Here is a 24,562-nt window from a genome sequence, read left to right as displayed (position 1 = left end):
GAACACGTGAATGGAACAGGCTAGCAAGTGCACGTCATTGCGTCATTACGTCAGTGAAAAGGTCCGTTGGCCATCAATAACGTTATTTGTATTTTTTTTATATCAATACAGTAGTATTTTGTACCGGTATTTAAACGTTAAACTTTACTTATATTTACTACGGTTATAACAAATGTTTGGTAACGTAAATAAAAACATTGTGGCAAGCAGCGAGGTGAGGGACCGTGAGAGCGGGCCGGTAGATTGATAATGAGCGGCAGCTGAGCGCCGCCACACCGGTCTCGGCTCACGGCAGTGACGGGAGTATAATTGGAGGAGCGTGGAAGGACTAGGCCTGGACTTTATGTTATGGTTTGTTTATGTTTTATTATGTGTGTGCGGGCAGTCGCCTGTGAGGGGGCTATTATAAAGTTGTTGAACGTTTGCCGGTTCCCGCCTCCTTCCTTCCCATCTACAAACCCCGATACAAGCATATTTGCCCCGTTCACGCTCCGAGTCCGACTCTGGGAACGTCTGATAGCAAAGCTGCGCGCATAGGATTGTGGGTGATTTGAGAACGCAAAGAGCGCGAAGGCTACTCATATGCATCCTTTCCTGTATATGACATATTTTTCGAACGAAGGACTCAGTCCTTGGTTGAATTCCGAGGATCCTCGACATTGGAACAGTCCTTCGTCGGATGTCGATGACGTGGCATCCTTAGAATTCTGGCTTCCGAGGATCCTTCCTTGACATTGAGAAACGCCTTGTCTTTTAAATTTACGGCAGTTTATTGCCTACAAAAACGGCCGGTTTGGACTACACAAAAATGACCAGACCATTAGAGGATTTAAATGGTAACAGCGGATCTATGTATTTATTCACTAATACTAAAAATATCGTGACTAATTTTATATTTGATGCAAATTAATGCAAATATTATTTACAAATATTATATATTTCCCAACTAGAATTAGACCCAGAATATTGTTCACTGTTTCTTTATGCTTTATAAAAATAAAAAAGTTGGTCCCCCATAGTATTACTTAATGATTTAATTTCTTTAGGCTATATTTTCAAAAATAGTGTCGGTATGCGAGCAGCTTCCAATGTTCACCTAAAAGCGTAAAACTGTTCATGTTCAGAAGAACTGTTAGTAATAAAGATTGAGAAGATTGGATCAGTTGTGCTCCTTTTTTTTTGAATACTTGATGCGGCTCAAACTGTACCCCAAGGTAAGTTGAGTTTGAGACCCCTGATATAGGGAGAATTCAGGGTGTTTGGGACACTTTTTTCGTCGTCTCAACGGTATATATACGGTAGGCTTATGAGAGATGGGCATGGAGACCCACATCTGGTGCCATACACCTAATAAGGATTTCTTACAGAATAATAAATGAATGTTATTTCTATTACTTATTTTATATATAAAGTTACATATAAATATTATATAAAAAATGGCATTAAAGGTTCCAAACATACCCAAAAATGAAATGTCATTAACTCCTCCCCCTAATGTCACACCCGTAAGACCGCCGTTCATCTTCACACACAGTTTAAGATATTTTCTATTTAGTCCGACAGCGTATGCAAGTGTATGCACACTATACTGTCCATGTCCAGAAAGGGAATAAAAACATCATCACAGTAGTCCATATGAGACATCAGTGGGTTAATTAGAGTCTCTTGAAGCATCCAAAATACATTTGGGTCCAAAAATAACAAAAACTACGACTTTATTCAGCATTGGCTTCTCTTCCGGGTTTGTGTTCAATCCTCAAATAAAGATTTGAATGGTTATGAATCAGTGAATCGATTCATGATTCGGATCGCGTGTCAAACTGCTGAAATCACGAGACATTGGCGATCCGAATCATAAATCGATTAACTGATTCATAACCGGTGTGGAACGACATTAGGGGGAGGAGTTAATGACGTTTCATTTTTGGGTGAACTAACCCTTTAAAGTGATTAATAACTTTGTTTACAGTCATCAAGCAATTATGCAAGACAATAAAAGACAAGAAATTGATAAAATTATAAAATAACGTTTTTAAAATTGGCATACCTGCAATATAATAGGCTTATAACATGTATTTCCAGTCAGTCCTGTCTTAACAGTTGAGATAAATATTCAGAAATGGAAAAGGATGCAGTCAAGTGTAAAATAAAACCACTGAAGTTTCTCACTGTCTTCATTTTTGATGAAGATAATGTGCCATTTTTTTTAAATAAAGTAGGGCTGTGCTGATATTGAAGAAAAATGCAATACCTTGTTAAATAATGCGATATTTGATATTGCTTTAAGCGTGTAAAATCTTTAAATTATATTTTAAAAAATTATTTAAAAACTGAGAATGATACCATTTATGTGTTTCACATTCTTTCTGGGAAAAGAAAGCATCAGTACCACTTTTGAAAGTGACCAGCAGTGTTTTAGCAAAAATTAATGTCACAAATCTAAGGATATAATTTTAACATCTATATAAACAAACAAAAAATGTAATGCAAATATTTAAATACCAAAAACACTTTGCTTGACTTGGTAATATATAGTTTAATATTAATATATATTAAATATATATATTATCAACCTAAAACTGAACATCAAGAACATCCCAGTAAACACAGACTCCTGAACTAGGGGTGGATGATTATTTGTGTTAATATAAATAAGAACTAAAAACAGTAGTCTTCACATGAATTAAATATACACTTATACATAATAAATCTACGAAGCTTATTCAGCCAAGAGTGATTTCCTCTTCTGTTATTTGACAGGATTAAATTATTTTTTAATGATAAATGTCCAAAAACCCTTGAGATCCAAGAAAAAGCTGATGCAGTGATTCACACAGTATATTTACCCCTCCTTATTGTATAACCATTTATCTTAATTATTTTCCCTACCTAACAGCATGGTCACATGGGTAGCATCCTGAAGATATATTTATTTCTGCTGCTATGTGTGGGTTTGCAGCCAATTAGTTTTAATATATAGTGCAAAGAGCTTCTAGTATGTTTGGAAGCTAGTTCACAAAACATAATAAAAAAAAGACAGCAGGAGACCACATAATTAAAAAACGTATTTCACAATTCTGACTTTTTCCCCCCGCGAAATGTATAACTCGTAATATTGACTTTATAACTCGCAGATGCAAGTTTATATCTTGGATAAAAGCAACTTTGGGATATAAATGTCACGGCTGGTGACTGTAATTGAAACGCATGACAGCAGATTAGGAGAGAAAAAATGTTTTAATAAATCTAAAATGATCACGAGATGAGAATAATCATTCAAACTCACCCACGGTAATATAGGCATAAACATTGACAATAACGGACAAAGAACTAAGGCTACGTCTACATTAATCCAGATAGATTTTTGTTTCAAAAGGTTCTCCGTCCACACTAACGTTTTCCAGAAGTTTTTCATCCACACTGAAACGTCAGTTAACGCGCATGTGTAAAACCTCATGTCAAGTCACCTTTATTTATATCGCGCTTTTTACAAGTCTGATTGTTTCAAAGCAGCTTCACAGTGTTAACAGGAAAATAATGCAACAGAGTTTGATTCAGCTGTTTTGGAGAAAACGGTGATGTTATCCAGATAATTTCAATTATCATAGTATCATATATGCGGGCGGATCGGTAATACAGTTGACATTTTGGTGTCCCCAACTGAGCAAGCCAAAAGCAACGGTGGAAAGGAACCAAAACTTCTTCAGGGCCAGAATGGAGAAAAATAAACCTTGCGAGAAACCAGGCTCAGGGGGAGGCCAGTTCAGGACAGGCAGTGTAGGATTGTGATTCTGGCAACATTGCAGGTCAGAAGTAGCCTAGAAATCTAGACGCACCCTAGCGGCACGAATCTAATCATGCCGTGAGTGTCGTCTAGCAACTCTCAATACACTTCTGAGCTGTAAACGCCAAACTCTTGCCGGGCCAATCACATCGTGCACAGAGTCGGTGGGTGGAGCCATAATGATGACGGCCGAGTTGCGTTTGCGTGCTTCTAGTAAACACAGAAACTGGCGAACGGCGGTCTTTCGAATCAGCTTTGACCGCGACTCTGGAAGACTTGAGTTGAGCTTTAAGAACAAAGAACGGCACTGAAGTCATTCTTAAAAAGGAAAGATGTGTTCTGAGTTTAGCCGACCGGATACGGCGAATGTTTAATCAGTCAGCGAGCTCTGCTTCACCTTCGTTGCTCTGGTTGGTGTAGCGCTATCCTATCGCGTGCAGAGGGCGCTTGACAGAAAGCCTTTTATCCGCCCCTCAGATTGAGCTGTCAATGGTGAGTTTCCAGACCAAACATCTTGATGTGGGTCTGGCTTGTCAGGCTAGGTCAGAAGTCATATTAGATCAATAGATATTCGTAAGATTATTGGAAAGATCGTCACACCAGAGATGGGTTTATTTGAGGGTGTTGTGTGGTGTCTGTTGTGTCGATGTGACATTTACAGGGAGAGTTTAATAGACATGGTCTCTGCAGACACTTCAGGGATCATTTCCAGCCGCAGGTCCACCATCCGATCCGGACACGGCCCGTATGCGGCCGACTGCAGTAAACCTCGGGATAAACAGAGAGACTAACATTAGCATAGATGCCTTTTGTCTTATGATGTCACGAGTACATCAGGTGTTATGGGAAGTGTTCCCGGTTCCGGCTGACCTAGTTGATGCAGCCTAACGGCCGTTTTACACCCCCAGTGTGAGCGGCGCGTGAGCAGCGCGTATTTTTTCCGGCGCCCATGTTAATCACTGAGTGCATTCACACCAGGAGCAGGAGCTGCGTGTGAGCGTCGCGTGAGCAGCAGTGAAGCGGGGCTTTCGGCGGCGAAGCCTATTTTTGCTGCGCTGCTGAAGCTCCTGACGCTCAATTAAAGTGAAAGCACACTTTTAATAGACAAAATAAAAATGATTTCACACAAAAAGTGCCTAAAATGCACACAAGAAGCACGTGTAGTGTATTTAAACAATAACTGGAGTATGTCAGAAAAGAATATCTGTTGAAGATTTACTTGTTTTAATTATTCAGTTTGGGTGAAAGTATTATAAAAAGTAAAGTAAGCTAGCCAGAAAATATAATAAACTTTAGTTTAGTTTAGTATTTAATACTCAGACAGGTATGCTCTCGGTCTGCAGCTGCAGTCACGGTGTAAAGCGAAAGTTTACTTTTGATGGACAAAAGTGTGTGGTGTGTTTTAACAAGAACTGGATGTCATTAAAGAAAACGAAGAATAAAAATCATCTGTAGAAGATTTACCCAATTAAACTTGTTTTAATTATTCAGTTTTGGTGAAAGTATTATAAAAAGTAAAGTAAGCTAGCCAGAAAATATAATACAAAATGTTTTAGTTTAGTATGTAATACTCAGACAGCTGTAGGCTCTAGCATTGTGGGAGCCGCTGCCGTGACGCTGCACCAACGCTTCCAGTGTGAATACTCTCTCGCGTGTGCAGCTGCAGTCACGGTGTAGTTACGCCGACGTGCAGCTCATGCACTGCTCACGCTTGCGGCGTGAAACGGGTAACAATCAGTCAATTGATTTGAATAATGCAAGTTAAAAATGTTCTATGTGTATGCCATAGTAAAGAGATGCGGTTTTAGTCTAGATTTAAAAAGACAGAGTGTGTCTGCTTCCCAAACAATGCCAGGGACACTGTTCCAGAGTTTAGGAGCTAAATAGGAAAAGGATCGACCGCCTGCAGTTGGCATTCTAGGTCAGAGGTTTTCAATCTTTTAGATGCCACAGACCACCAAATATGATCATCCCTGTGTGAGGGACCCCCATTCTAAAATCTAGAAGATAAACTCTTTTATAAACTCTCAATTTATGCACAAAATATATTATAAATCTAAAATTAGTTTGTTTATATATTTTGTTCTCCTCAATATAGTAATGTATTTTTTCATTTATTATTTAATTCAGGGGTGTCCAACCCTGCTCCTGGGGAGCTACCGTCCTGCCGATTTCAGTTCCAGCTCTGCTCCAACACACCTGTCTGTAGTTATCTAGCACCCTGATTATCATGATTAGCTGGTTCAGGTGTGTTTGATTCAGGTGTGTTTGATTCAGGTGTGTTTGATTCAGGTGTGTTTGTTTCAGGTGTGTTTGATTCAGGTTGGAGCTAAAATCTGCAGGATGGTAGCTCTCCAGGACCAGGGTTGCACACCCCTGATTTAATTAATTAAAAATTAATTTAATTTGTATTATTTATAGGCTATTCATTTTATTTTATTTTAATATAATTTAATTTATTTAATAGATTATTAACTAACTAATATTTTTTAGTTATTTAATAGATTATTTACTAACTTATATTTTTAATCACATGTATTTAGATCTAATTTATTGCTTTACTAATCTTATTATTAAAATGTATTTATTTAATTGTTTTTTTCTAGACTTTTCCACAGACCCCTTGTCCCTCTCTTGTGGCCCCCAGTTTGAAAACCCCTGTTCTAGGTATTATCAACTGGCCAGAGTTTAGAGACCGCTATAGACGTGATGGAGTATAATGTGTTAAGAGCTCGCTCAAGTACTGAACCATTTAGTGCTTTGTAAGTAATAAGCAAAGATTTTAAAATGTCTGTGATGTTTAATAGGAAGCCAGTGCAGTGTTGACAGAACCAGGCTAATATGATTATACTTCCTGGTTCTAGTAAGAACTCGAGCTGCTGCGTTTTGGACCAGTTGGAGTTTATTTACTAAGCGAGCAGGGCAACCACCCAGTATATTTCAATTCAGAGAAAAAAGTTGAGAATTGCGACAATTAGAATTAATTTACAATTCTAATTTAATTATATAAACTCACAATTGCAAAGAATAAAGTCAACTTTTTTTCCTCCCTGGCAGAAACAAACTATTATAAGTATTAAAACCACTGTTTAATGTTTTCTACATTTGAAGTGTGCATTATATCTGTGTACTTTCTTATGCATTTTTTAAATAATTAATATTATGTGTGTTTATGTAGGACTATGTGAAAGCATTGGCATATGCTAAAGACAAAGAGCTGGTGGCGTCGGCCGGGCTGGACAGACAGATCTTCCTCTGGGATGTGAACACACTCACAGCACTGACCGCATCCAATAACACTGTCACTAGTGAGTCAATCACTCTCATTCAAATTACAGACCGACTGAACAATTCAGATTATTATATTTGAGTGTAGAATAACTGATATACAGAACAATAATATATTAAAAATCTACTTTTTGATATTATAATTGCGGTAACACTTTACACTAAGGTTAACATTAGTTAATGCATTAGATGACGATGATTCGTATGTGTTTTACAGCATTAATTAACCTTTGTTAATGTAGCTTAATGAAATATAATGTTAGTTCACAGTGCATTAACTAATATTAACAGATATATAAAAATTATTAAATGTCAAAATTAACTTTGACACATTATATTAACTAATGTATTTCACTTTTAGCCTCTTTTCCATCATTTTTCACTGTGAAAAAGCGGCTAACAAATGAAACCTTATTGTAAAGTGTTATGATTAAATTATCTTTTATTGGTTTATTGCAGTGGTTTTCAACCTGTGGGCCGCGACAATATTGCGGGGGGCGCCATTTACTAATAATACAAACAATTTATATGTAAAAATGTCTAATTAAATATAATTCAATATATAATGCAATAACAAAAAATGTAGCTGTTACTGTGTATTCACTATTTCCGCTCGCTGTTGGGTTGTGTTTAGAATAAACCACCAATACTTTTGCTGCATACTGTAGGCTACAACAGATTTAAACATGGATGAATGGTTATCAACAGGGTCGCTGAAAAGGACAAATGCAGATGTTTCTTCATCTACAAGTAAGGATAAATCTTCAGCAATGCCTGACATCAAAAAGACTAAAAATAAAGCTAGACCAAGAAAATACTTTAGTGATTTCTTAGTGCTAATCTTCACGTGTGAGTTTTTTAGCTTTACACGTTATACACAGAATAAGCCGGATCTCTGTTTGCAATTTTCAGTTGCTTAGTAAATGCTAGACGTTACCAACCTTTGCATTAGGTGGGTCACAAAGATATTCTGTTAGTTGGCTCTAATCCCCCTTCAATGAAAGCGAGAGCACCTTCAGTTGAAGCTGTAATAATAGGATAGTGGCGAAAGAGATTTGGCAATTTGAACTCTGGAGAGCATCAAATGTTTCTATTTACAATGTGCTTTTGCAGTGTTGAGCAGTGTAGCCAATCGCAGGCATATCTGTTGATCTCTTGAACGCAATGCCCAATCAGAGATGTTTAAGTTAAGCCCCGTTTCCACCAAAATTATCCGGAACAATTTGTACCAGGAACTTTTTTACAGGAACTTTTCTCCCCCCCAGACCTGCAGCTGTCTGCATTTCGACCACGATCTAAAGTACCGTGAAGATTAGGCAGATTAGTCCGGTGATGTAGGACTGCGCGCGACTGCTCCTCCAAGTCACTGACAGACAGTAATAATTTTTGCGTGTACCGATTGAAAGATTTAGTGGACTGTTTACATGAGACGTTATCTAAACCGATCTGGTGTTTACATGTGATGACTTTCAATCGCAATCATTTTGTCACATGCAGTTTGTCTGTCGCATCAATAATGTCAACGCTGTTTTCTCCAGCAGCTGGATGTGTTAACTGTAGCCATAGCAACTCTTAACGGCCACCAGGACTAATACAGTATTATATAAGATGTTTATTTGTTGTAAAGTGTAATAATCATCTCAGAAAAAAAAATTCTTCTGTCCGGCCGCAGTTAAAGTAAAAACTGCCTGGGGCAATATACGCTGTGTCATTACTCCAACATTATCTTCATAACTTACGAAATAAAAAGTTTAGCCCTCAGAAAAATGAGCTTTCCTCTCTTGTCAACATGAGCGCGGCGCGCGCCGTCACGTCATGTAAGGACGCACAATTAAAAGTAATCGGTCAGGTCGTTTACATGGTGAAAAATATAGACTGTAAAAAAATTAATAATGAGTATGGAAGAGATTCAAGCTGTGCTGCTTTTGCTGGTTATGTATAGGTTTACTAAAGAGGTAATTAACAACGACAGAAAAGAGCAGCATATTCAGAAAGCTTGTAAACTAGATTTAAATTGACAATGTATATTATTATCAGCTATTACGGACATTGAACGTGAGATGGCTGAGATGAACGCACGCCATCAGACAGAGAGCAAGACTGATATTTACTGAACGCAGAACGAACCTCGCAAAAGACTTTTAAAAATGCCGGTTGAAATAAAATGCTAAACCAATCAGCATGTTCAGCGCCCAAGTCCCGCCCTTGAAAGTTCCTGAACTTTGAAAAAGTACTACCTCGCGAGCAGGGCCGTTTGGAGGGGGAAATATTTACCCGGAACTTCATTTAGACCCCGTTTCCTGCGGTCTAAACACACCGAGTACCGCCCCAAAGTTCCTGGTTCCTGGGTAAAGTTCCTGTGGTGGAAACGGGGCTTTAGTCAGAATCACCGCTCAAAATGCCAGAGTTTTGGTTCAGTGCTGAGTTATGTGAGCTTGTGAATCCTCTCATTTTAACAGTCAAAGTGTAGACAGGATGTAAATAGATTTACAGTTGACAGAATTTTGCACTTTAAAGGCCACATGTGCAGTTAAAATGTGGAGTTCACTCTTGAAATGGCATTGATTGACATAGTGAGCATAGCAATGGACAGGAGTTAGGTCTAGTATATGTGCATAGCGCAGCAGATTGGATTCAGGAAACGGGCCTTGGCTCGGTAACTCATTATCTGCGTTTTCTGACACAAATAGTTAAATTCTTGCAGTGTGCCGCAGAAACTTGCGTGTTTGGTTGTGCGGGCCTTGAGGTTGGGAACCACTGGTCTAATGCAATCACAGTCCAAACAATCGATGAAATAAGCTACTTTGCACGTTTGTTAGGTGCCTTTTATCATTAGACCCAAAATCTGTATTAAACAATCAATAAATCCTGGATTTAAGTTTGTGTAAAAGTGAAATATCTTTTTCTTTGTTATACAGCGTCTTCTCTCAGCGGGAACAAGGACTCCATCTACAGTTTGGCCATGAATCAGATGGGGACCGTTATAGTGTCGGGATCCACTGAAAAGGTTTGAGACTATTTTAGGGATAAATGCATGGTAGAAATTGAAATTTGACCGGATAATTATGGTTAAAATTATTGCTATGCAGCCTTGATTACATTATTTTGTGATTAAGAGAATGCACAGCGAGACCAGGGACATACACTGATCAGGCATAACATTATGACCGGTGAAGTGAATAACACTGATGATCTCTTCATCACGGCACCTGTTATTGGGTGGGATATATTAGGCAGTAAGTGAACATTTTGACCTCAAAGTTGATGTGTTAGAAGCAGGAAAAATGGGCAAGCGTAATGATTTGAGCGAGTTTAACAAGGGCCAAATTGTGACGGCTAGACGACTGGGTCAGAGCATCTCCAAAACTGCAGCTCTTGTGGGCTGTTCCCGGTCTGCAGTGGTCAGTATCTATCAAAAGTGCTCCAAGGAAGGACCAGTGGAGAACCGGCCACAGGGTCATGGGCGGCCAAGGCTCATTGATGCACGTGGGGAGCGAAGGCTGGCCCGTGGGGTCCGATCAAACAGACGAGCTACTGGAGCTCAAACTGCTCCAGAAGTTAATGCTGGTTCTGATAGAAAGCTGGCAGAATACACAGAGCAGCTCAGTTTGTTGGACAACGGAGCAGTGGAAGAAGGTGGCCTGGTCTGATGAAGGAAAATCTTGGGAAACACATGGCACCAGGATGCACAATGGGAAGAAGGCGAGCCCGCAGAGGCAGTGTGATGCTTTGGACAATGTTCTGCTGGGAAATCTTGGGTCCTGGTTTCCCAAACGGTAACCAACACAATATTAGGAATAATGTTATGCCTGATCAATGTATAAAAAGAGTACATAAAATTAATTTTCATCACATGTTGCCTGTGTAGGGTGATATACCTGGCAATAATATATCAGTATAGTGTTTGTTATTTAGAACAGAGTCACTTTGATGCCGATAATTTCACATTGTCTTTATTTAATAGATTTGTTTTCTCGCACCAGGTTCTGAGAGTATGGGACCCGCGCACCTGTGCCAAACTAATGAAGCTGAAAGGACACACAGACAACGTCAAATCATTGCTGCTGAACAGAGACGGAACTCAGGTTAGACAAAGACATGTGCTGAAGTATTTTCTTAAAGTCCCTCAATATTCAAGTTGATGTTTCAGTAGTTTAACCACACGTTCACGGTTTATGGTTAGGCGACATGCAGGTAAACAAATAAAATATTGCATCCTCTTAGTAAGTGTTTAATTGAATTATTTCGATTTTAAAATATTTATTACAGTTAGATTTGTAATTATTTGCTTTTCATAAACTTTCTGCAGTTTCCTTTCAGGTGTTCATAAATTAGAAAAATCCTGTCACTAAATGCAAGAAATTGCATGTGCATTAAAAGTACTTTTGTAATATCTGAACATCTAATTAATCTTACACTCTCAATAGTATTACTACACTATTGTAACAAACACTGAGTATTAAACTTCAGCATGCATCATCATATATCAGTTAATCATTTAAAAAATTTTAATTATTGAATTTGTTTCAGTGACATTACTGTCACAAAGCAGAAGCTCATTTATGCATATTATAATAGTAACGCATATTGTGCTTTTCTATGTATTTGTGAGAGTGTGCATGCGAGAGAGTGCGCACAATGCCGTGAGTGAGAGTGTGTGTTTAAATTACTGTTATATGAGTGAAAAAAGTCTGCCGACATTGTATGCATGTTCTTCAGTTGGCGTATGCATGCATATAAATCCAGATTTGTTCCTTACAAATCCAGGAAATGTATTGTCGAAGCCAATTGTGCGTGTTTTTATAAATGCGGCCCCTGATTTCGCAAAATGTGCATCATGGTGAGTTTTGTGAAACACCAATATTATTCTTGTTAGCTGTTGAACGGATTAAAACTTGTCCTGATCTTGTCCTGTAATCCTCCTTTGTTTCCCGCCGCTGGTGCGTTTAATTCTCGTCTCTGTTTGTTCAGTGTCTTTCAGGGAGTTCGGACGGGACTATCCGGCTGTGGTCTCTGGGTCAGCAGAGGTGCATCGCAACCTATCGCGTTCATGACGAGGGCGTCTGGGCGCTGCAGGTCAACGAGGCCTTCACACACGTTTATTCCGGAGGCCGTGACCGGAAGATATACTGCACAGACCTGCGCAATCCTGATATCCGTGTGTTGATCTGTGAGGAGAAAGCGCCTGTGTTGAAGGTGCGATAGTCAAATACAATGGCAAAGTGATGGAAGTTTATTTTACTTGATTATTTTATTAAAGAGTCAGGTTTCTGTTGGAACATTTTTGGGTCTCGTATAGAACATATATACGTGACCTGTGCTGAAAAATAAGTCGAAATGCGCACAGAATAATTTGGAGCTACAGGGAAAACAAGTGGAAAATGTGAATTTTGAGTTTTTCACAAAAATTAGCTCATTAAGTTCTCTTCTAGCGATCCCAATGCTCGAAATAGCCATTAAACATCTAAAAGTATCTTTATTTGTACGTTTTTGGAGAAGAGTACCTTTTCCTTGTCCATGAAAAAGATCTTACTCACGCTGACCGACACGTCCGCACTCAATATACACACACATACAGCGCTTCAAAATATCTGTCTTGGTGAGTATTCACCCAAACAGTATCTGTTGTGTCTTATGTAAGCGTTTGGTTAACTGTTGGGGAAAAACATCTGATGTGAATGTTATATTAGATCCGTGCAGTACAGTAGGTATTAATATATAGGTTGTCTGTTTCATTAATGCTAATCAAACAATTGTGGTACCATGGGGAAAAATTAGAAATGTGAGACACTGTCGCTGTTGGGTAGAAACCATGTATCTCCATATTTCGTCATTTTAATTTTTTTCCTAAATCATTACTGTTGGTTTCCCTATATGTCTGTTCAGGGTTATGTATATGCAGTAGCGTACCGTGGGGTTTCAGTCAGGGCCTTCACTAACGATCAACACGCCCCACGCCATAACAACGCGCGCACACACACACACACACACGCACGATCAACAAGCCCCACGCCGCCGCTATAACAACACACACACACACACACATGCACACGTTTGTTTTTGTGACATGTGGGGACATTCCATAGGCGCAATGGTTTTTATACTGTACAAACCGTATTTTCTATCCCCCTACACTGCCCCTAAACCTACCCATCACACACACACACACACACACACACACACACACACACACACACACACACACACACACACACACACACACACACACACACAGCCCCTAAACCTACCCATCACAGGAAACATTCTGCATTTTTACTTTCTAAAAAAACCTCCTCCTGTATAATTTATAAGCCTTTTGAAAAGTGGGGACATGGGTAATGTCCTCATATTTCACCCTCTCCTTGTAATACCGGTGTCATAATACACATTTGTGTCCACACACACACATACAAAATACAATAATGCACTGTACGCATACTACTACGAACTTTGCTTTCATAGTGTTCGTTGGGAAGGGGGCAAGCAAAAAGTACACGCGAGACAAAAAGGCAATTTGACTATTTATTGATGATACTGCACTCACGTGTCACCGTTTAGGCAAATGGTGAAAATAATCAAAATCAGCTGGCACAAATACTCTTAAACAAACAAAAATACGGACCAACAGAACATCCAAAGAAACAGAAAAAACACCGCTTGTTAGCTAACATTACCGGCTTGACATCAGGATCGATCATTCGCATGCAGCCTGTCATCCGCGGCGGCCATAGTTTATTTCACACAGAATTCTCACAACCCGCGAAAACTTCAGACGGCTGATGACTTCAGCAGGGGGTAGCACACCGACACGTCGCTGGGCCTCTGGGCCGTTCTATCACTACACATCAAATTTTGATTGGCTAATGACCCACGTCAGTCAAAGCTATGGTCCAATGGAAAATAGCAGCTTCAATGGAAGGCAAGCAATTCTACTAGTGCTGGTCCTCGGGGCTGTGATGCATTTAGATGATGACATATGGAAAATACACCAAAAATAAATATATAAATAAATATATATATATATATATGAATATGATTTTGACAGGGCCAGCAGGGCCTTCATATATATATATATATATATATATATTTATTTTTGGTGTATTTTCCATATGTCATCATCTAAATGCATCACAGCCCCGAGGACCAGCTCGAGTAGAATTGCTTGCCTTCCATTGAAGCTGCTATTTTCCATTGGACCATAGCTTTAACTGACATGGGTCATTAGCCAATCAAAATTTGATGTGTAGTGATAGAACAGCCCAGAGGCCCAGCGATGTGTCGGTGTGCTACCCCCTGCTGATGTCATCAGCCGTCTGAACTTTTCGCACACTGACAGCCCACCACTGTGTGTATGTGTATATATGTGTGTGTGTGTATATATATATATGTGTGTGTATAGGATAGGATAATGTTTTATATATTTGAGGAGCAGAGAAGAGTCTCAGTCTAGCATTTGTCATCAAGGCATAGCTAATACTTTCTTAAATAGCCTGTGCAAAGCTTTAATAAGTCTTTAATAATATGAGATTTTGTCTAAATGACAGATAAAACTGAGCGGCCACTAATAGCTGCAGTAAACTTTATTAGCTGTAAGTTGATAAAAAGCTGCCCCAGATGTGGCCAATCTAATAACAGACAAAACATGTTTTTACAGTAGTCCTTTTGAGCTTGGCTTTGGTAATATGCAAGTGTCTGACCACAATATCAATTTTGACGACATGGTGTTTAATTTTTTTTTAAATCGTGTTTTTCTTTTTTGGTAATTTCCTGAAAAGTAGCGTTTTTGGAGATATGAGGTTTCCAGCAGCGATATATAAACTCACTCAATAATACACAAGCATAGAGTAATACAAAGTGTGTCAAGTATGTATAATCTCCCTAGATGTTTAATCAAGGGTGGAAGTTTATTCCTCAAACACCTGCGGCAGCTGTGGACTGTGACCGGGTAATGGAGAGTAAGGTAAAGTTAGTGAAGAGTGAATGTGTGCTTCGGTGTCTTTCAGATGGAGCTGGACAGGTCAGCTGAGCCGCATTCGGCCATCTGGGTTTCCACCACAAAGTCCACGGTTAATAAATGGGTAAGTGCAGCTGGTGTCCGGCGTGACGCGAGCGGAAGCATCACCTGCTCCAGCTGTTGAGACGTAACCCAGCTGAGCTTTAAGCATTCTGCAGCACGCTCGTTTACTCACAGGGGTCATTAATTAACGTTGCTTTTCACCTAAATATCCCTGGATATGGGGTACAGTGGCTCTATTTTTAAATAATCTCCTGTGTTGCATATTATCCACCCTAGTTTTCATGTGAGAGGTGCGCTAGCGCATTTAGAGTGCACACTTTCACTGCGTGAGTTAGTCTATCAAAATACACTTATAATGCCCTCAATATTCATGATATGGGGACAAAACTGCCCCTTTATTACATTTATATTTATATAATATGATATAGTAAATCTATATCAAACAAAGTGCCATTTTTTTCTTCTAAATATCAGCATGATTACACAAGATTTTGATTTTATACAACAGTTCAATAAACAAAAAGTTTATATTAAGTGACTTACATTTTAGACAAAATATTGCCTGTTTTTGCTCTATTTCGCCAACTAATATAGTTCCAAACAAAGCCACAGGACTGTTTTTCATCTCTGAGCAACACGCAAAGGTGTTTACTGAATGAATCAGTTGAATTAATGATTCAATGCCTCGCTCATTAAGACAGTCCCTGCATCCAAATATCCGTACTATCCATCCTAAATATTATGTGAGATTAGAATAAGTGTGCCCTAAAGCATGTTATGCCAAAAGTCCCCAGATTGTCTACTATTTCCGGTAGATTTTCGAAGTGTGGATTGTTGATTCATTGTTCCTGAATTAATCAGCCGTTTAAATGAATCGGTTGAATGAAAGATTCAATGACTTAATCAAATGCTTCATTCCTAAATGAATCAGCCGTTTGAAACTGAACTGTTTTATTTACTCACTGATTAATAGGGACCACCCTACTGGAGGTTTTAACGTATGTTTAAATTGTTTTAATTGACACCCATTGTCAAATACTTAGTTCCTGAAGGAATTGGTTAAATTGAATGATTCAGTGACTTACTCAAATGCTTCATTACTGAATGAATCAGCTGTTTGAATTAATTGGTTGTATGAATGATTCACTCAAATGATTCAATGACTCACTCAAATGCTTCGTTCCTGAAGGAATCGGTTGAATGAATAATTCATTGACTCACTCAGATGCTTCGTTCCTGAATGATTCAGCCGTTTAAATGAATTGGTTTAGTGAACGATTCAATGACTCACTCAAATGCTTCGTTCCTGAAGGAATCGGTTGAATGAATAATTCATTGACTCACTCAAATGCTTCGTTCCTGAATGAATCAGCCGTTTAAAATGATTGGTTTAGTGAACGATTAAATGACTCTCAAATAAATGTTTCATTCCTAAATGACTCACTTATTAACAGTGACCAAGTATCCTTAAAGGATCCTTTTTAAATCAAATAATTTTTCTTTAAAACATCAAAACATTATTTCTGCGTTTGTAACTGAGCTCATTAAACAGTGTGTAAATGATCGAAATCCACTTCAGATGCAGTTTCTGTTTCCTCCGTTGCAAAGAGCACATTTAATTGATAACAGCCCTATTGTATCTTATTCTAATGTAATTTATTGATTAAATGTAAGAATTTAACATAAAATATGATGCATACATTTAATTAGGTTAGAAAAATGGCTTTATAAGGGTAAAAATGAATTTAAACTCATTGGAAAAGATGATTTCTGTCACTGCTGTGAACTGACCACTGCACAGAATATGAAGAATAGCAAAACCAATGCAATCTCGGCTGGAAAGCTTTTCTAATATTAGTGGGATTTTTCCTGAATGAATATTTAGTTGTATATGTTTCTCTGTTTCACAGTCTCTGAAGGGCATCCATAATTTCCGAGCGTCTGGAGATTATGACAACGACTGCAGCGCTCCGCTGACACCGCTGTACACGCAGCCCGAGCAGGTTATTAAAGGTACGACTCGGGTCAATTCAGTCTTGATTCGTGTCTCTTTAGTGTGTTAAAGACACCAGGAAATGAATTTAATGAGCAAGATTTTTTGTGTTGTGCTGAGTATGCACAGCTAGGCATCTGTTTGTTGCCGTATCACCCAGTGAAACATAAAAATGACTTTTATAGTCGTGGCATTTTTTTAAAGGAGCGTTTGTAATAAATAGAAATGCTGTGACGGCAGTCTGCAGATGTGATGTATAGGATGAGCTGTGTATGATGATCTCCTTTGATTGATTTGATGTGTTGACCTCTAGGTGGTGCCAGTATAATTCAGTGTCACATTCTGAATGACAAAAGACACATTCTTACCAAAGACACTAACAATAATGTGGCGTACTGGGATGTGCTTAAGGTACCGTGTTAGGATAACATTTATATTCGTTGATTGATTTGAATGCTAGTTGTGTAGCTGGTTCGTTCTCTGATGTTTTGCAGGCTTGTAAAGTTGAAGACTTGGGGAAGATGGAGTTTGATGAAGAGATCAAGAAAAGGTTCAAGATGGTTTACGTGCCGAACTGGTTTTCGGTGGATCTGAAGACGGGGGTAAGTCGTTTCAACACACATTTGTGAACTTGGAGCACAAAACCAGTTATCAGGATCAATTTTTCTTTAAATTGAGATTTATATAATAAATAAATAAGCTTTCCATTGAGTTTGTTAGGACAATATTTGAAAATCTGGAATTTGAGGATGCAAAAAAATGTAAATAATGAGAAAATCTCCTTTAAATTTGTCCAAATGAAGCCCTTAGCAATGCATATTACTACTTATAATACATTTATGATATATTTATTTGGAAAATATCAACAAAATATCTTCATGGAACAGGATCTTAATATCCTAAGGATTTTTGTCATGAAAGAAAAATTGATAATTTTGACCCATTCAATGTATTGTTGGCTTTTGCCACAATAAATCCCTGAGACGCAGGACTGGATTTGTGATCCAGGGTCACATTTAGGCCCCCTTTACACTGCATGGTTCAGGTGACCTAATTCCGATTTTTTTCCTCTCGTGTGGCACAGATCGGATATATTATGTTAATGTGTAAGCAGGAAAAAAAAAAACATGGACTCCGATATCCTCAGATCTGATTCATGTCTCACTCATATGTGGGAATAAATCAGATTTGAATCTGATACGTGCATTTGCGTCTGCCATGTAAGCGGTCAAATCGGATATTCCCCAGTAAATGCGAGTCTTACGTCATTTAAAAAAAGCGATGGAGGCAAAGGATGTCAACTCAGGTGGACACAAACTGCGATCGAGGGCCAGTGTTGCCAAATTTTTCTGCCGAATTGGGCTACTTTAACACAGTTTTGAGTTGCAATTGGGTGGGTTTTGTTGCAAAAACTTGGCAACCCTGTTCATCAATCCCTGAAAGTGAAGACGGCAATTGTATAATCATTTTGTCTGCGTCCATTGCATATCATGCCCTTTACTTCCTTTTCCGGTTAAGAACGTCTTGGGCTGTTTCGCCAGTGTACAGTGTAAATGCAAATATTGGATACGGGTTGCTTTTAAAAGATGATGCAAGGGTTTAAGCCCTATTTGCACGGGACTAGTATTATCTGTGGACCTCTGGCGATTTGTAATAATTGCAGAGAATGTCGGTGATCTTAATCCCGTGCGAATCGGCCATGTCTGTAATTTCTAAAGTAAAAATTCCCCCGCAAATTACCTACCATATTTCGCCGAACACCGAGGTCCTGTGATGATAGTAGTCCCGTGCGAATCGACATCTGTGATTTGGCCAGGATTAGGTGGATTGGATATCATTTTTGCAAGATTTTTTTTTTCCCAGTGCGCATTTCTATCTTTATCTTTCACAAAGAATGGAGGCTGCATTCATAATGTGCACGGATTATACTTTCACTTTAGAATGAGTATCAATTTGGGAGTAAACTGATTGAATGATGTGTTTAATATTAACATAAATACTCTTCTTAAAGCTACACTGTGTAACTTTTTAGTCTATTCTTAGCTAAAAACACTCTTAAAAACACAAATATATGTGCTCATTAATGTATATTTACTTTTTTCAAGTAATAAAGTATTCTGGTAAGTTTATAATATGCCGTTGAAAACACATACAGGTGAGGGGTTCGGATGCCGGTCGCCATGTTGCTCCTCCATCTTGAAAGTACAGTAGCCAAAGAGGGACATACCCGTAAATTCAAGCTTCGCCTTTCGCGTTTTAACACTCGATGGCACCGTGTCCAATGTGAAGAGGGGGATTGCCGTGTTAATCTTGGACTAAATCGGCCACCGTAGGAGTTAAAACGAAATCAGAATTGAGAGGAACAGAAACTAATGTTCACTGGATGGTCATATACCTTAAAATATCTCACAGTGTAGCTTTAATGAAAAACAGAACAGAACAGTACAATGACAAGATCGTTTAAAAACGTTGAAACTGAATCATCCGCCGTATGTCAGCTTCTCACTCGTGATGAATGAAATCTGACTCCCTGCGGGGTCTGTGCTCAGTTCATGGCGTCTGTTCTCTAACTGAACGAAATTGTTTGTTTATTACTGTAAAATAATCATAATGATATCGATGGCACACGGATTTCACGTTTTATGATTTCACACAGCTATATTTATAACGAAGTCTTGACATCATATCCGTGAGAAGTCAGTAAATTCGAGTAAAATCACAGGCTTTGCTTATCCCGTCATGCAAAACTCTGATGTGGGGGAGTAATTTCTAAACCACAGAGGTCTCTAGATAATACTAATCCCGTGCGAATAGAGCTATAGTCACCAAATCAGAAATGTGCATCAAGACCTGCAGTGTAAATACGGCCTTAGTGCTTGTCAGGTCTGTTAGAAATCTTTTGGCTTCTTTTGATTGACAGATGTTGACTATAACGCTGGACGAGAGCGACTGTTTTGCAGCCTGGGTTTCTGCTAAAGACGCTGGATTCACCAGCCCTGATGGATCCGACCCTAAACGTGAGCAGGACCTCCAGAGGCGTATGGTTATGGTGACAGTAGATCATCAGGTGTGTTAATGTGTTTTTTGTGGCGCAGTGAATCTGGGTGGGCTGCTGCTCCAGGCTCTGCTGGAATATTGGCCCCGCACACACACCAACCCCATGGACGAGGAGACCGAACTCAACCACGGCAGCGGTGAAATACATACTTATATAATTTTTTTAATTTTATTTTTACAAAATATCCAAGATTATAGTTGCTGAATTACTAATAATTATTGTTATTATGTAAATATATTAATTACAATTGTATTAATATTTATTTATAATATTTAGTATAATATAAATCTACATATAATACAGTAAATATAAACTTTACAGTTTATTTCAACACAATAATATTTAAGTTAATAATATATTTGTACGTATGTATGTGTCTATGTATATACATACATGTACGTGTGTGTGTGTATATATATATATATATATATATATATATATATATATATATATTTCTTCAGATGATGACGTGTTTTGTGTTTGCTTAGTGAACGGTGAACACGAGAGTCGGATACAGAAAGGAAACGGATATTTTCAGGTGCCGCCACACACTCCGGTGATTTTCGGGGAAGCGGGAGGAAGGACATTATTCAGGTGTGTGTCTTCCTGTGTAATCACGTCTTCAGACGCTGGTGTTCAGTGATGAAATGACGTCACGGCTCCGTGTCTCTGTGCAGGCTGTTGTGTCGAGACTCCGGCGGAGAGACTGAATCCATGTTACTCAACGAGACGGTCCCGCAGTGGGTCATCGACATCACGGTGGACGTAAGATCCTGTTGGCACGGAAGAGATATCGTTTATGTTTGTTATTTCTGTTATTTAACGCAAATTTATTTCATTCTCCTATAGAAAAACATGCCCAAATTCAACAAAATCCCATTCTACCTCCAGCCACATTCATCATCCGGAGCAAAGACATTAAAGAAGTACGTGATGTTTCAGTCTAGGGCTGTAATGATTTGACCAAAAATAAAAACCTCAATATTAATTGAACATTTAACCTCGATTACGATTAATAAACTATTATTTTTCTTTCTTTTTTTGCTTTCCGTTTTTGTAAGTTCCCAATAAGGTTTTTACTGTAAATATTTTCTACTATTAAAGATGGATTTTTTTTTTTTCTGATGAAAAAGTGCATTTCTCTGTGATTTTAAAACACTTGAAGGAAACGGTTGACTTTCAGCAGTTATTGTCTATGGGGCAGATTTCTGCTTGTTGTACATCAGACACAGATAAATGAACACACTACATTACATTTATTTGAATGCATTAATGAAAGAGTGATTGTGTGTGTGAATTACTCACACCGTCTCTCTTCATTATGAAGCTGTGGTTTGTACTTCAAAGGTATTAAAATATATGCCTATAACGGTTGAGTTTCTAAGCTACTTTAGTGACTTCACCTTACTCACAGGACAGCGTTGACTCTGCGTTTCTGCGCGATCTTCTTGTGATGTGCGAGCTTCTGTCTGAGTGTTTGTTTATCTCAATATAATAGGCATTAGTTCAACATAATACACATCTGATGGTCTAAAATCGCTTTAATATCAAACTGGCAGGCTTTAAACGCATACAAATGACAGATTGGTGAGGACGCAGGTGAAAGAGGTCAGAGACGCGACACGGCTCGGCTCTCTGTGTCTCACAGCTGAGCACTGAATGGATACGTTTTCCGTATTGTTTTTGAATAGTCCACAATCGTTCAATGTTAAATGTTCAATCTGGCAAGCCTTTAAACGCATTAACTTGACAAACTTTATGAGGACGAAAGTGAAAGCGATCTGGCTTCTGGGTTTGAGCGTTGTGTGTGTGTGTGTGTGTGTCAGCGCGTTAGCTATAAGAACGGCAATTGTATAAACTGTGTTAAAGTTACTATAATGATTCTGGGCATCTATAAACAGAGATAACTGCTCCTGCATCTCTGTGTGCCGACAAGGGAAAAACACATCGGCTAGAGGTTCTGAATTTGGTTTACGATTATTTTTCAATAAGCCCTATTTCAGTCTGGAGTTTACTAGACAGAGCTGCAGAGCTGGACAAAGAGCACAACTTCATTACTTGAGTAAAAGTAAAAGTACTACTGGTCAAATATTACTCCGTTACAAGGGAAAGTTGTAAAAACAGATTTTAACTTGAGTAAAAGTACAAAAGTATTGGTTTTCAAAAGTACTCAAAAGTAAAGTATCAAGAGTAAATGTCCTTTATGTCAACACATTATTGTATTATAGTTGTATAAATGCACATTATGCCATCATGGTTTAAGCCAGTCAGTGATGCTCTAATCCGATATACTAGCATACGACTAACTTAAACTCATTTAAATACTTGTAGAAAAGTTACAAAGCTCTTTATAAAGCTGCTGTCACTTTAAGGCCGAATGCACGGATCCAATACACTGATACACATCTGATATTCTCAAACTGCTCACCTTCACTTAAGACAGAATCAACTTTGTGATCACTCGACAAAATTTGTATTTTGACATCCGTCTTCTTCCATTTTGCTCTAAACTGATCAGTGTTTAATAAATGCTGTGAAATCATTGAACTTCACGAGACTCTACAAGAGTGATTCCTGAAAGGCTTTCTGCAAAAACCCAAACACCTTTTAAAGAAGAAAAAAATCATCCACTGACTTTCAAAGCTGCGACAGAAACGACTTTCGACTTTGAGGACCTTGATAGAAATGTAGTGGAGTAAAAAGTACGATATTTGTCTTTCAGATGGAGTGAAGTTAAAGTCATAAGTTTACAGAAAAAATAATACTCAAGTACAGATACTCAAAAAGTGTTCTTAAGTACAGTACTCTAGTAAATGTTACTGTCCACATCTGCAGGGATGCAACAGTCTGTTTTGGATGTAAATGAGAATTGCATGTGTTTGCAGGGATCGGCTGTCGGCCAGTGACATGTTACAGGTGAGGAAGGTGATGGAACACGTTTATGAAAAGATCATCAACCTCGACAGCGAGTCTCAGACGGGCGGCTCGACCGGAGAGAAGCCCAGCGAGCAGAAGGAGGAGGAGGACATGGCCGTACTAGCGGAGGAGAAGATCGAGCTGCTCTGTCAAGACCAGGTACGCCTCACTAGAACAATGCAGTGTTCATTCAGTCATTGCCATACAGTCAGATTGGTTGTGTTAGTATCAATTCCTTGTCTGGATATCACCAAGCGGTAACATCCTGCAATCTTTCTTGAAGCCAATACGGAAGTAATGTAAACTGCAGTTCCTCAACTGGCCACTAGAGCGGCTCCAGAAGAAACAGAATCTCATTGAGCTCATGTTAAAATTAACATTACTGCAGAAAAAAACATGTTTACAGCCTGAGACAAATTGTGGTTTTAGTCTATACGGCTAATTTTGACCTTCATGATGACTGAGGGGGTGAATTTTTTTGTAACTCATTCGTTTACGTTATATAAAGCCTTAAAGTTCTGCATAATTAAGGGCGTGGTTACCGGTGGATAGCATTCACACAAGTCATTCACATAAGCTCCGCCCACATCCCGCCTTTTTGCTCATTTTCTGTTATCCGGGAGTGACATGCAATGACTCGCTCACAAGATGGCACCGCCCAGCTCGCCCCTACTTTACGCTTCAGAACGGCTCTTCAGAATCCTATGGGTGATGTCACGGACACTACGGCCATATTTTTTTACAGTCTATGGATTTCACCAGACCAAGCTCAATTTAAAATTGAATATTGGTCTGGGGAGTCTGCTCTGTATTTTCTACTGCACAAGAGGTGTGATCAACTGGCATTATTCGAATTACTCTGTAAGCTATTGGATAGTCCTTCAACCAATCAGACCACAAGAGGCGTGATCAACAGGCAGCGGCCCATCGTTTCTTTATCCTTCATCGTGTTAAACCCGCCCATAGCGCGCCAGGTGGATAAGCCAGTCTGTGATTGGTTCCCGCAAAAGTGTAACCGAAGCAGTGAAAATTATTTTACGGTTTCCAATCTGAGTTGCCAGGCGAACAATACAGTGTTCATTCAGTCATTAACACAACAACAAATCTGACTGTAAGGCAGTCTCAATTTCCATAGCAGTACAAGCTGATTATAATCTCAACATGCTTCTGAACAGATAAATATCACTATGAGGGCCCTATTTTTAATAGTCGGAATCTCTTATGGTGCGTTGACATCACACGCGAATTAAGCGAATAAATTGCGCTGGACGCTTGAACATTTTGAGTTTACTCGCTTCATTCGTGCGTGCCATTCACTTCACAACAGATGCAAATTCGCATCATGGGAGGGCCTTCTACCAGGCGGCTCGTCTCGTTGTGAAATGACTGACATGGATTGTTTTAAAATACGGTGAATAAACTCTAATTAAGCTAGCTTGTAGTGTCAATAGGGTGAATTAAGAGTGATTGGGACACTTTTTCCAAGTCATCTCAAGGGCAAAAAGT

At 38.8% G+C, this 24,562-nt stretch overlaps 1 protein-coding gene across 4 annotated transcripts in view; it reads left to right on the top strand.

The window, feature by feature from the left end:
- wdr48a (WD repeat domain 48a) overlaps positions 1-24,562 on the top strand; it is a 42,304-nt gene that overhangs the window by 12,778 nt on the left and 4,964 nt on the right. For 2 of the 4 annotated variants that reach the window (XM_067434427.1, XM_067434426.1), the window contains exons 5-19: positions 6,963-7,092; positions 7,781-7,822; positions 9,991-10,079; positions 11,056-11,157; positions 12,044-12,268; positions 15,076-15,150; positions 17,000-17,102; positions 17,396-17,493; positions 17,577-17,684; positions 20,003-20,099; positions 20,178-20,276; positions 20,629-20,734; positions 20,818-20,905; positions 20,990-21,066; positions 23,026-23,215. In XM_067434427.1, coding sequence (XP_067290528.1) covers positions 6,963-7,092; positions 7,781-7,822; positions 9,991-10,079; positions 11,056-11,157; positions 12,044-12,268; positions 15,076-15,150; positions 17,000-17,102; positions 17,396-17,493; positions 17,577-17,684; positions 20,003-20,099; positions 20,178-20,276; positions 20,629-20,734; positions 20,818-20,905; positions 20,990-21,066; positions 23,026-23,215 — 1,629 coding nt within the window. The remainder of the gene's footprint in view (positions 1-6,962; positions 7,093-7,780; positions 7,823-9,990; positions 10,080-11,055; positions 11,158-12,043; positions 12,269-15,075; positions 15,151-16,999; positions 17,103-17,395; positions 17,494-17,576; positions 17,685-20,002; positions 20,100-20,177; positions 20,277-20,628; positions 20,735-20,817; positions 20,906-20,989; positions 21,067-23,025; positions 23,216-24,562) is intronic. The other 2 variants (XM_067434429.1, XM_067434428.1) reach the window with 1 other exon arrangement.

The sequence above is a fragment of the Pseudorasbora parva genome, chromosome 24 (genome assembly GCF_024679245.1).
Source record: "Pseudorasbora parva isolate DD20220531a chromosome 24, ASM2467924v1, whole genome shotgun sequence".
Taxonomy (NCBI): Eukaryota; Metazoa; Chordata; class Actinopteri; order Cypriniformes; family Gobionidae; genus Pseudorasbora; species Pseudorasbora parva.
This window is presented reverse-complemented; position numbering and strand designations above follow the sequence as displayed.